The sequence below is a fragment of the Bufo gargarizans genome, chromosome 5, assembly GCF_014858855.1.
Source record: "Bufo gargarizans isolate SCDJY-AF-19 chromosome 5, ASM1485885v1, whole genome shotgun sequence".
Classification (NCBI taxonomy): Eukaryota; Metazoa; Chordata; class Amphibia; order Anura; family Bufonidae; genus Bufo; species Bufo gargarizans.
In genome coordinates this window covers 28,294,779-28,308,727 of record NC_058084.1, presented here as the reverse complement: position 1 = coordinate 28,308,727, position 13,949 = coordinate 28,294,779, and the positions used below count along the sequence as shown (strand labels likewise).

General features: G+C 41.5%; 1 protein-coding gene across 1 annotated transcript; it reads left to right on the top strand.

Moving 5' to 3' along the window:
- The first annotated feature begins 6,806 nt into the window (after positions 1 to 6,806).
- Positions 6,807 to 13,721, top strand: LOC122939690 (ly6/PLAUR domain-containing protein 2-like). Its single transcript, XM_044295862.1, has 3 exons — positions 6,807 to 6,961; positions 11,472 to 11,591; positions 13,266 to 13,721. The coding sequence occupies exons 1-3, from the start codon at positions 6,910 to 6,912 to the stop codon at positions 13,499 to 13,501; spliced, it is 408 nt and encodes a 135-aa protein (XP_044151797.1). The 5' UTR covers positions 6,807 to 6,909; the 3' UTR covers positions 13,502 to 13,721.
- The last annotated feature ends 228 nt before the right edge of the window (positions 13,722 to 13,949 follow it).

Here is a 13,949-nt window from a genome sequence, read left to right as displayed (position 1 = left end):
AGGCCACTAGGCCTGAAGCCTATAAGGCAGTAGAGGCGAGCGACGCAGGACTCGGTCACGATAACCTCACTGTGACCTCCTGCGTCGGGTCTCGCGAGATGACGCGATGACGCGGCGCAGGAAGGCACAGTGAGGCGTTCGTGACCGCCTGCGGCGGGAACAAGCGGGGATGGAGATAGGTAAGTATTTTTTTTTATGTTAACTTACCTAATTGCAGAGGCTCTGGCGGCAGTATGGGGGGTGGGAGAGGAGAGGAGAGGACTGGAGCAGAAAGGGGCGATTATATTAGCAAAGAGGGGGGCCAGTACATTAATAACAGAGGGGCCATTACATTAATAACAAAGAGGGGGACATTATATTAGCAAAGAGGGGGGCCAGTACATTAATAGCAAAGAGGGGGACATTACATTAGCAAAGAGGGGGCCAGTACATTAATAACAAAGAGGGGGACATTATATTAGCAAAGAGGGGGGCCAGTACATTAATAATAAAAAGGGGGCCATTATATTAATAATAAAGAGGGGGCCAGTACATTATTAATAAAAAGGGGGCCATTATATTAATAATAAAGAGGGGGCCAGTACATTATTATTATTAATGTAATGGCCCCCTCTTCATTATTAATGTAATGACCCCCTCTTTATTATTAATATAATGGCCCCCTCTTTATTATTAATGTAATGGCCCCTCTTTATTATTATTGTAATGGCCCCTCTTTATTATTAATGTAATGCCCCCTCTTTATTATTAATGTATTGGCCCCCTCTTTATTATTAATGTAATGACCCCTCTTTATTATTAATGTAATGCCCCCTCTTTATTATTAATATAATGGCCCCCTCTTTATTATTAATATAATGACCCCCTCTTAATTATTAATGTAATGGCCCCTCTTTATTATTAATGTATTGGCCCCCTCTTTATTATTAATGTAATGACCCCCTCTTTATTATTAATGTAATGGCCCCTCTTTATTATTAATGTAATGCCCCCTCTTTATTATTAATGTAATGACCCCCTCTTTATTATTAATGTAATGACCCCCTCTTTATTATTAATGTAATGGCCCCCTCTTTATTATTAATGTAATGGCCCCTCTTTATTATTAATGTAATGGCCCCCTCTTTATTATTAATGTAATGGCCCCCTCTTTATTATTAATGTAATGGCCCCCTCTTTATTATTAATGTAATGGCCCCCTCTTCATTATTAATATAATGACCCCATCTTTGTTATGAATGTAATGACCCCCTCTTTGTTATTAATGTAATGGCCCCCTCTTTATTATTAATGTAATGACCCCCTCTTTGCTAATATAATGGCCCCCTCTTTGTTATTAAAGAGGGGGCCAGTACATTAATAATAAAGAGGGGGCCATTATAATATACAGGGGGAATGAAAGCTATCTGTCTGGCTCTAGCTCAGTATTGGGGGGCAGCAGGATGACAGTGTTGAAGGAAGGAGAGCATGATAGTAAAGTGAGGAACCTAAATTTTTTTCGGTGAAACTCTGCAGAGACGAGAAGCGGCTGAAAGAAGTTATCATGGTGGTCTTATCTCTGAATGAAGACGTCGAGGAGAGTCTACATCACAGGAGACGTCACTGGATGTAACAGGTATGGTGCGGTATTCTACTGTAATAATAATGTCCATCCACATATCTGTTTCATGGTAGGGTTGGGGGAGAAGATTGAGAATTTGGCCCATACTGCCGCATTCTGGCCCCAGACTTCAGGTCACACTGTACGTGTTCAGAATTCTGGGGCCTCACACCCATCTACTACATTATCTGTACTCAGAGAGTTATCTCTGTGTTATCTGAGGTGTAACATAGGACTGCTAGTGATCTACTACAGTATCTGTTAAAAGTGGCGTGCCTGGGGTAGGCGCGGGGGGGCGCAATTTTTGGCTTGCCCCGGGTGCTGGCAACCCACGCTACGCCACTGGTGGCACTTCTGCTAGTGAAGGAAGTTACACTTAAGATTGTGGTTCCACCTAAGGACCTAGCATAGTCTATCATAAAAAGCTCATTCATTCTACTTCTTGCTTTAACTTCATCATAGTTAGCTGCAGATAAAAGTTCTCTCATGAGCTTTACTAAATCTTAAGTGACCGCAGTACGTGTCCATGTTCTTTACAATGTCCTGGCAAAGTATCGTAAACGACCACAGGTTGACATTTGTTGCCATAAGCTCTGATTCAGATTGTTCTACCATCTCTACCATATCAATCAAGTTCCTTTTTATACTTTCTTGTTTTAGCTTTCCATGGATGCCTCTAATTTCCACTTATCATACATTCGGGCGAACTTTTTCTCTTTTAATGCTGCTTCTTGCTCCAGATTTCCCAGCATCTTTAGGGTCAGTTTTCTGGCACGTGATAAACGTCTTAGTTCATTTGTTTGGACTAGATTTGTTTGAGGCAAGACTATCGCTACATCAGACTCTTCTAACTCAGACAGGTTATCTTGCTCTTCCCCCTCTACTCTATCTTTGTATCCTCTAATAGTGGCATGTTAATACTAGGCTCAGACATTTTACTTTAAATGCTATAACAATCAATACAAATATTAAAGGAACTTTCACTTTAAATGCAATATTGATAAATGCAGAAATAAATGACTTTCAGTTTAAATGCAATAGCAATAGATGCAGGCAATACATGACTCTCACTTTATATGCAATAGAGTCCGTGTATTACAAACTGTCCTTTGTCTTTTATTCCTGAACACGAAAATGTCTCTTTATGCCAAAACCTATATGCAATGATAAGTAATAAAAGGAAAGCTCTGACCTTATTCTGAAGAACAGGAACAAATGTCAGTCTTGAAGGAGACGTGTCTTTTCTTGCTGTGATGCGATGCTCTGCGCTGACTTGTGATGTTCTGCGATGACTTGCGATGCTCTGTGTAGACTTGTGATACTCTGTGATGACTTGCGATGCTTTGTGCAGACTTGTGATGCTCTGGCTTGGATAGGCTGCTGCAGGTTTTGGGCCTCGTGGCGGAAACTAGCTGGCTGCAGTACGTGGTCTCTCCGTGAATAGCGGTGCAGGCACTCTAGCTTGGGACTTTGGCCTCCCACCATGCCTCTCTTTCTCTCTGTAGGGATTGCAGGAGGGTTGGCGCTCTTTCTGTTACTATTTTGCCTTTGCCATTCTGATACTTTAAGAGTCGGCTGCAGTTTGACTAATGCACACGTTCTATGGCCTCTATGGTAGCTCCACTGAGGTGTCTTAGCTTGCTGACTCAGGGAACAGTTGTGCAGTGGTATATGCTGGCGCTCCGCTGCTCTAATGCGCTCTTTTCTGTGCAATTTGAGGAGTGCTATTGCTTCGCTCTCTGAGGGCAATAGTTCCACTGTGGCAGGTGCAGCACTATGAAGTGAGTTTTGCAATGTGCGAAATTGGAAGAATTTTTATATCTCTGACTTTTAGTCTAACCAGACTGTCTATTGCTCTGTAATTCCTCTAGCACCGTTCTATGGAAACAGTAGGTTAATAGAGCACACCAAATGCTTGAAATTACTTCTTTATTAACTTCAACTTTTCTTCATATATAACACTGCGCCTCTGCAGCAGATAGTCCATGTGCATAACACGTGTTGATTAAAGTATCATAAAATAGCGGTATGTATAAGATGGTGGTTGAACTATTCAATCTTGTCATTCAACATAAAATGGTGGATATATTTCTCTCTTGAGAATCTGTACTCCCACTTTAAGCTATTTAAGCACTTTATGATCTCTCTGAGATTAACCAATAGTTCACTTGCTGTACTTGGTTTGTAGTTTGCTCTATACAATTGCTTATGATCTGGTATAAGCAGTTTGCATTTGTATGCAATTTGTTTGGATTGTATGATTGTATAGCTCTGTAGTTCATTTGTATGCAATTTGCAATTTGTATGGTGGAACTGTAAGTAAACATACATATAACCAGTTCAGTATACAGTTCTATTCACTATATTAACAGTAGGAACATTATATAACTGTTTTAAATACCTATTTTGGCCTCTTGCTTCCATAAAACATAGCTCCTAGTGGAGTGTGTGTCTGTTCAGCTCCTCTTTCTGGTGAATGGTGAATGGTGAATAATAATTCCAGCAGCTCCTGCTAGGGGAATTTCCCACACAAGTTGTGTGTGAGGCTGGCTGTGATTGGTCAAAACTCCTGGGCTGTGTGAGGCTAGCTATGATTGGTTAAGACTCCTGCCCAGAAATAACAGTTTAACTTTATGCTTTCTGTTATTTCTGCTGTATCATTGAGCTTACCTTACATTATATTATGGATCTTAAAGGCATATTATCTTTTCTGTGTCTTTACAGTGTCTTGCAAAAGTATTCACCCCCTTGACTTGTTTTATTATTTTGGTATATTACAGCCCTAAGTTCAATGTTTTGTTAATCTGAGTTTTATGTGATGGATCAGAACATAATAATCTAAGTTGGTAAAGTAAAATGAGAAAAATACATAAATAAAACTATTGTTTAGAAATAGAAAACAGAAAATTGGCATGTGTGTATGTATTCACCCCCTTTGTTGGGAAGCCCATAAAAAAACTCTGGTGCAACCAATTACCTTCAGAAGTCACATAATTAATTAAATTATGTCCACCTGTGTGCAATCTAAGTGTCACATGATCTGTCATTACATATACACACCTTTTTTGAAAGGCCACAGAGGCTGAAACACCTAAGCAAGAGGCATCACTAACCAAACACTGCCATGAAGACCAAGGAACTCTCCAAACAAGTAAGGGACAATGTTGTTGAGAAGTACAAGTCAGGGTTAGGTTATAAAAAAATGATCCCCAGGAGCACCATCAAATCTATCATAACAAAATAGAAAGAACATGGCACAACAGCAAACCTGCCAAGAGATGGCCGCCCACCAAAACTCACGGACCGGGCAAGGAGGGCATTAATCCAAGAGGCAGCACAGAGACCTAAGGTAACCCTGGGGGAGCTGCAGAGTTCCACAGCAGAGACTGGAGGATCTGTACATAGGACGACAATAAGCCGTACGCTCCATAGAGTTGGGCTTTATGGCAAAGTGGCCAGAAGAAGCCATTACGGTCAGCTAGAAACAACAAGGCGCGTTGTGAGTTTGTGAAAAGGCATGTTGAAGACTCCCAAAATGTATGGAGGAAGGGGCTCTGGTCTGATGAGACTATAATGGAACTTTTCGTCCATCAAAGAAAACTCTATGTCTGGAGCAAACCCAACACATCACATCACCCAAAGAACACCATCCACACAGTGAGACATGGTGGTAGCAGCATCATACTGGGGGGATGGGACTGGGAAACTGGTCAGAGTTGAGGGAAAGATGTATGATGCTAAATACAGGGATATTCTTAAGCAAAACCTGTCCCACTCTGTGCGTGATTTTTAGCTAGGATGGAGGCTCACCTTCCAGCAGGACAGTGACCCCAAACACACGGCTAAAGCAACACTTGAGGGGTTTAAGGGGAAACATGTAAATGTGTTGGAATGGCCGAGTCACAGCCCAGATCTCAATCCAATAGAAAATCTGTGGTCAGACTTAAAGATTGCTGTTCACAAGCGCAAACATCCGACCTGAAGGAGCCGGAGCAGTTCTGCAAGGAGGAATGGGCAAAAAAAAGTGATAAGATGTGGCAAGCTCATAGAGACTTATCCAAAGCGACTTGGAGCTGTGATTGCTGCAAAAGGCGGCTCTACAAAGTATTGACTTTATGGGGTGAATAGTTCTGCACATTGACTTTTTCTGTTATTTTGTCCTATTTGTGGTTTGCTTCACAATAAAAAAATAAATAAAAAAAAACATCTTCAAAGTTGTGGGCATGTTCTGCAAATGAAATGATGCACATCTTCAAACAATCCATGTTAATTCCAGGTTGTGAGGCACCAAAATACAAAAAAAGTCAAGGGGTGAATACTTTTGCAAGGCACTGTATATAACAGTTATATGACATCCAAACATGAAGTCGCTGTAAATAACTCTCCTTTTGTCTTTAACACACAAACATAGGAACTATATTAAGCCTATTGGCAGGTTTAGCTGTATAAACATATAAGCTATACTAGCAACCTAGGACAGGTCTTAGCTGGCCAGATACACAGCAAGCCAGTAGAGTGGTCACCAGCACCCACGTTCAAAACACTGATTCTTGCCTTTAGAGATTTGAGAAAGGAGAACCTAAAGCGTGTAGTATCTTACATGTTCTGGCCCTGTTTTGTGTCAAGGGATTTCTCCACACAGGTGGATTTGAAGCTCCTCCATCTACTGATCCTCCATAAATGTTTCTAATTAGAGGTTTACAATCTGTGAGTCAGATCAAGGTATCCAAATAAATAGTTCTAATCCTTTAAGCCCCACCTGTTCTCAAAAACAATGCAAAACATGTTCAAGGCTTCATTAAAAATGCTACAAATTTGTTTCATAACTATGCAATCCCTGCCCTTTACACAACAATTACAGATTCTGGTATAAAATATGCAAAAGAAAAAACCATAAAAATGAAAATGCTAGAAATGAAAAAATATGGTAGGGATTAAACTGATAGTTGATTTATGCCCTGGGGGGTGATTTATAGCAACCCGAAACACCTGAGTGGATGAACATTACAGTGTGTTCTGTGCCAGGATTCAATGGCGTCTCCAGGGCGTGCTGATTTCAGATGCACGTCCTACCTTTAAATATGTCAATTTTGTAACAGGCTCACAAGAGCATAAATTATTTAATTAACTCTGTCATCACTGTTGACGTATGGAGGAGCTTTCTCCCTAATATCTATAAATAGAGGAGGAGACCTTTCCATCATCAGATCATCAAGTCCTCCAAGGCGAGAGGTTCTTAGAAGATTCTAGAGGAGCCAAGAATCTAGCTCATTATTAGGACTTCTGTGCCTCAACATTAAGACATCAACATGACAACTACTGGGATGTTCCTTGTGGCTCTGGCACTGTGTTTTCAGACTGGTAAGATGATGGTTGGACACCATATAACCAGTAATTCTCCGGAATGCTCTGTCTTGTGTTTGGGTCTTCAGACTTCTCCATGATGTGATTGCCTCCATCCATCTTCTTCCTGGCGGTCATCCTCACCCTTGATTTCCAATATCAACATCACCTCCAAATATCAGGCCGACTTCACACATCGTTCATCATTTGGAGTTTTTTGTACCAGAACAGGAGCTGCGTCACTTCTTACAAATATCCAAATTATTATTATTTTTTTATTAATCCTTTCATTCCATGTTAAGGACCAGATGCTGTTGAGTGTTTTTATATACATGTGGATACAATGGACAGAACTTTATTTGGGGTTTTGGTGTTGTTTTATTTAATCTGATAATATAATTAAATTTAATTAAAACATTTTTGGGGGTGTGTTTAAGGGCAGATTTACCCAAAAATATTTTTTAATACTTTGTTCTTTTTGATTTTGATTAGTGTATATTTGTAGTGAAATGAGGGTTTCCCTTTTTGTTACTGATAGTTTAGGTCGAAGCGGGTGTTCTATGATTTTGCTTAAGGTTTTCATTTGTTTAAGGATTTCAATTTTTTTTCATTTTTTTTAGATATTGTAACATACATTTTATTTCTAGATTTATTTATTTATTCAGTTATTTATTGATTTATTTTTGTACCCGTGAAATATCAGAATAGAGCAGTGCCAACATTACAGAGTTGTCCTTGGTCTGGTAAGACCCAGCAGCTCTAGATTATATCGGACACATGATGTATCACTTGATGGCCGGGGCTGATGCAGCAAAGTATGGATGTGACTGCTGAATTGTGAATACAGCTCTGGCTATGACTGCTATATAGGACATGATGTAACTGACAAATAGTGACTTTAACTCTGTATATGACTGAGGTACTGGGAGTGCAGCTCTGAAAATGACTGAATTATACAACACCAAAAAAATGCAGAATTGTAGCTGTGAATTGGACCACTGGGGAGTGCATGGAAGAGGATAGGGGTGGTAGTTATGGGCCGAAGGGAGGTTTTGGTGATCTCTCCCTTTGACTCTCCCTGGGGCCGAGCAGTGACAGGAGAGTGTACCCTTTCTTCACTTGGGGCACTCCTTGAAGTTGGAGCTCTGGCCTGGTCTTAGTTGGGGGGCTCTTCATGTTGGGTGTTTGGGTGCAAGGCAGGAGTGCCGTTGAAATGGCCGGTGAATGGTGGAGTCAGTAACCAGGTCATTTGGTATCAATAAATATGTATTTCTTTACTTAAGTGCAGAATGGGAGTAGTAGTACATCTTGTAGTAACAAGTGACAGTTCCAAAGCATTTAACACAGTTCAATCCTTCCCCAATAGCTGCGTATGGACGGCAATAATGATGGAGGTAGTAGTACTATTTCTTTATGGCTCTCTCAACTGAACCTAAGGCTGGCAATGAGGTTAAATGTTGCTGCAGTTCCCAAGCTGAGTGGTGCAGAGATAGGATACGGTGGGCCAAACCATCTCAAAATGTGGCAGGGTGCATCAGCAATGTTCCCTCTCCCAGCAGCAAAGTCTCTCAGCCATAAATGTGCACAATATCTTGCTGACTGACTCCATTGCGTGGCAGGTCCTAGACCTTCTGATTTCTTGCTCTCTGGAGCACTTTGATGGTAAAGGTGCTTCCTTGGCTGAAGATGTATCAGAGATGGGGATTCTCTGAACTTGGGCCCACTGTAGCACAGTAATGAGGAGGCGAACATAGGTCCATCTCCCGGCAACCTAACAAAATTAGCCAAGCTGTTAACCCTTAGTTGTCCATACAGTGCTATTAGGTGACCCTTCTCTGGGGTACTGCAGATGTCGCTCTGGGTGTTACTGGAGTATAAGACATGATGAAACTGCTGAACTCTGAAAATGCCATATCAGACATGATAGGACTGCCAAACTTTGTCAATCTGGGCAGTGAAACTGTTAAATTGTAACTGCAGCAGCAGTTGTGCTGGAGAATAAGACGGGAAGAAACTGCAGAATTGTAGCCCAGAGCCGTGGTTTGCGGCCCCCATTTAAAAAAAGAAAATTTTAGCAAAAAGATGTAAAATAAATAAATAAAATACAGTAGTAAAGAAAGTAAAGAAAGTAAAAGAAACAAAAAAAAGGAAAAAGTGCAAAATAAAATTGTTCACCGTCATATTATGTGGCAAAAATATATTTTAAAAATAAATAATAAAGTGAAGATAAAAAATTTAAAAATACAAAATAAATAAAATACAAATAAAAGGGAAAAAAAAGGAAAATGTGCAAAATAAAAAAGTCAGTGTCCCCCAAAAGGTCTTTTTGTAGCAGAAATATATAAAAAAAATAAGTTAAAAAAATAAATAGCAAAATACATAAAAGAAAAAAACGCCCACACCAACCAAAACCATTACAATTATCACCCCATTCATGTGAAACTATACATAAACTAATTATAATAATTTGCATATTTAAATAATGAGTTATAGTTTGAATAAAAATTACTTTTAAAAAAAATTGTACAGTTTCCCCCTAATAAAACTAAAAATATAGGTAATAAAGCCCTGTGTTATGTAATAAAAAGCTGCAAAAGTTATTTTGGTAGTCCAACAAATAAAAAACTTACACGTGTTTGAACCACGTGCAATAAATCACAAAAAAATGGACTGGTCATTAAAGGGTTAACCAATAAGTGCTTTCCCGGCTAGTAAGGCCTCATACACACCACCTTTTCTTTTGGTCCGCAGGACACCAGCCATGTGTGTTCTGCATTTTGCAGAACAGAGTAACGGATGCAGACAGCACATGGAGTGGTGGCCGCATCTTTTGTGGCCCCATTGAAGTAAAAGGGTCCACATCCAAGCCACATAAAAAAATGCAGCTCAGACGCGGACTAAAACAATGGCCGTGTGCGTGAGCCTTCAGGGAAGGCTGTAGGTGCCCTGCAATAACCAGTGAGCGCCGTCCTCTGCAGTGAAGTAAAGAGCTCATTTGTGAATAGGAGGCAGGAAGGAGTCGTCGCCACTTAAAGGGGTTGTCCGGGATCAGAGCTGAACCCGGACATTCCTCCATTTTCACCCCGGCAGACCCCCTGACTAGAGCATCGGAGCAGTTTATGCTCCGATGCTCTCCTTTGCCCTATGCTAAATCGCACAGGGCAAAGGCATTTTAAGGAGTTCCGGTGACAAACCGGGCTCTTCATGGGGCTGCCAGGAAGCCCGGTGACGTTACCAGCACTGATGGGCGGGTTTTAGCGCTGCCCTCGCCAGTAAAACAGCTATGGCAGTGCTAAAGCACGCCCATCAGAGCCGGTGACGTCACCAAAAACACTGCTGGGCGGAAGCCTCCGCCCGGCAGTGTGTTATTGTAAACAAAAGAGCCTGTGCAAGGGAGCATAAGATGCTCCGATGCTAACATCTAGGGGCTGCCGGGGTGAAACTCTGGGTATGTCCGGGTTCAGCTCTGCCCCCGACAACCCCTTTAAAGGGGTTTACTAGTTAAAATTATGTTTAACCAGTTCCTGCAGCATAGTCTGTGACACAAAAGATTCCTACTGCTCCGTGCTGCTCTCGCTGCCTCCATCCTCCTGTGTCGGAGCACCTCTCCAGCAAATGACTGGCTTCAGCGGTGACACGCTGCTTGTGGCCACATCACCACTGAAGCCAGTCATATCCAACCGGATGTAAACAGCGCCGGGACCGGAAAATGGAGACAGCGGGAGCGGCAGGGAGCAGGAGAGTATGAATCTTCTGTGTCAGGCCCATGCTGCAGGAATGTGTTAAAAATCATTTTTTACCAGGAAATCTCTAAGCCCCTGTTACACAATTACTGGGAACAAGTCTTCGTAGGAGCGATCATTTCTGATATCTGGCGGTATAATCGTGTGATCAGCCGATAAACAGGGAATCACTCGTTTGTCGGCTGATTTACATACTTTATCAGGGTGAAAGATGTATAATTATCGTCAGCGCATCTTACCGTGTAATCAGGAATGTGCTGCCGATAATCGATAGAGGGAGGAATGACTGTGGTAGTGATCATTCCTCCCCAGTCACTTTGCATTAGGCCGATGCAAACAAAAGCTGATTCACTTTATTTTGTAGCCCCTTGTGCACCCCTGGATTAGAGTGTAAGATCTAATTTAACTACTGAACTGGGAAATCCCCTCTAGATGCAATTGCAATATAAGGCATAATGTAAATGTCTAACTGTGACCACAGTTATCATTGTGCCTAATGTATAAGGCATGGTAAATGCTACGGTAAATGGAGAACATAGCTCTGGATGTGACTGACAGGAAAGATCTCATGTACCTACCAAATTGTGAATGCAGCTCTGGATGTGGTTCAAGAATAGGGCATGATGTAACTGTCGAACTGTGAATGCAGCTCTGGATGTGACAGAGGAATAAACAATATACTGTAAATGCAAAGTTTATTCATTATGCATTAGGCAGTTGCTTGTTTTGTGTGGTTGTTTTTTTACTTCTCTTATTTTAACGTCTTTGCCATTTGTCTTTTTAAGGCGGATCAATACTTTGTTACTTCTGCCCGGATCAAACGCTCAGCTCAGAGTGTACCGACCAGAAGAACTGCACTGCCACCGATAGTGTGTGCAAGACGACGGTGCTGAGCCCAGATGTAGGTGAGTGCTTCCTCCGTCAGCTGCCAGGTCTGAAACCATCCTCGCCCAGAAAAAAAAAGAGTCCCTAATTTATTATAAATTAAGTTCCTGGGTGGACATAGTGTACACCAAAAACAGCCTTAAAGAAGAAGCATCAGGACGTTCTCCAGCGCGGTTGTCAAAGATAGAGGGGAAGAGTGCAGCCCTGATTTCCACCAGCACCTCTGACCCTACCTACTTGCACGGCACGTCTTAACCGACGGTGTACAACTTGGCGGCAGTCCCTAGCTAGATACGTGCAGGGGCCTAGAGAAGATAAGAGGAAACTGTAACAAAGTCAAGGAAGCAAAAGTCAAAGCCAGGAGGTCACGCAGGTACACAAGGAGAAACACAATAACAGAGTCAACACAATCCGAAGTCAGAAGCCAGGAGGTCACGACAATTTCAGGGAGGTCACAAGGTCGAGGTCGAAGACAAAGCCGAGGTCAAAACACACACAGTACCCACTATAACAATATGCTGGTGAGGGAAGCAAGACCAATCACAGGCAACCTGTGGCCAGGAGGCTGCCTGTTTAAATCCCAATTACTGAGTCACGTTATGTTGCCAGCGTCACGTGACTCGTCTCCCGTACCTCCATACAGCTGAGCGCCAAGTCATCTCTCTCGGCGCTCAGTACCTCTGCAGCTCGTTTCCTAGGGTCCTCCCTGCCTCGTTGGTGCCTTATAGATGCTGACACTGGCCGCGTCCTCGCTCCTCAATCTGCACGGGATGCCAGCGGCACTGCGGAGGGAGAGCACGTCGCCGGCTCCCCGTTACAGCTGTATTTTTTATAGGATATAAAATGTCCACATTCAAAAATTCATCAGACCATAAGACCTTCCTACTGTACATAACCTAGGCAGCAGACAAAGAGTTCTCATTCCGCACTAAGCTACAGTATAAGCAGTTAGTATTATAACATTGCGAGAAACAAAGTCAAAGTCCTGCAGGATGTAAAAAAAATAACGATTCTAAAAAATGTACACACTTATTATCTTTAATGTTCCTACAGAATGTTTTATTGGGAGCAGGAACAACTTCCAAAAGGTTTTGGAGACAGAAATTTGAAATATTTTAGAACAGAGTCCACGAAGAGCTAAAAATTTTGTTTTATTGTACCTTGACCTCTGAAGTCATTTGGTTAAATGACATGGATTAGGAACCAACTTAATTTAGCTTCTTTATCATCATTTTTGATTGTGTAGAGAATTCATCATTGCAACATCAGTGCAGCTCAATTGTGATATCGACTATATTGACCCAGCTCAGAAAATACCTTAATCCAAAGGGACTTTATTTCTGCTGCAATAAAATAAAAGTTCATATTTTAATCCCACTTGTACAGACAAACTGAGGGCACCGCAATGGGCACGAAGTTTACCCCAAACGCTGCCAATCTATTGATTTCTTCCTAATGATTTATTAAACTGGTAGTGTATATATTTATTGCTGTTTTTTATTCCCACTGCTTCAATATTACCAAGGTAATTATATATATAGCATGGACAGTTAAAATATTGATTTCCCATGAGGAACCCTCTTATTTTTGATATTTGATTATTAGGCAAGTGTGCACTGACACTGCATCGCCCATACATCCTGACTGCTGGAAATTATCTGGAAATGGAATAATGTTATATATGTTATATTTAGGTTTCCCATTCGAAGGGAACGAGATCGTGATCCGTGGCTGCTCCACACGTACCAACTGTATACCCAGTGATCAAGATGAACTTGGAAACTCACGCTTTGTATTGTGCTGCAACATTGACCTTTGTAATAGCAGAGGACTCAACGCTACCTCCAATAGTAGAAGAGCAGCGGCGGAAATCAGCGTGGCAATGGGAGGATTCCTATTAGGAATTTTGGTACCGCTTATTGTAATATGACCATGAATGGAAATCTATGGATGATGCACGGTGTGTGCCCTGAGCTGGAGTCACAATTCTTATAATATTTATATGCATACAAGACTAAGAGCAACTCAGTATACTGTAATGTGTGAACGCTCACCAGTCCATGGCGCTGGAAACCATGTGAATGTTAATTATTAAATAGAAGAACACAGTTTATTTATTTCCAAGTCACACAATAAATAATGTAAGATAATTATTAGTCTGTGAATTAGTTACATGTAAAAGGGAATTCTGGTTCTGTGATATTGATGACCTCGTCAGGATATGTCAGCAGTTTTAGACTGATGGAGGTCCGGCTATCAGCATCCTGCATCCTCCTCTAGTGCAAGAGCTGCGTTCTCTTCAGTGTTTACCTGTATTTTATCAATGTACAATGTAGGGACAATGAAGTGTAATTAACCACCTCCGGACCGCCAAACGC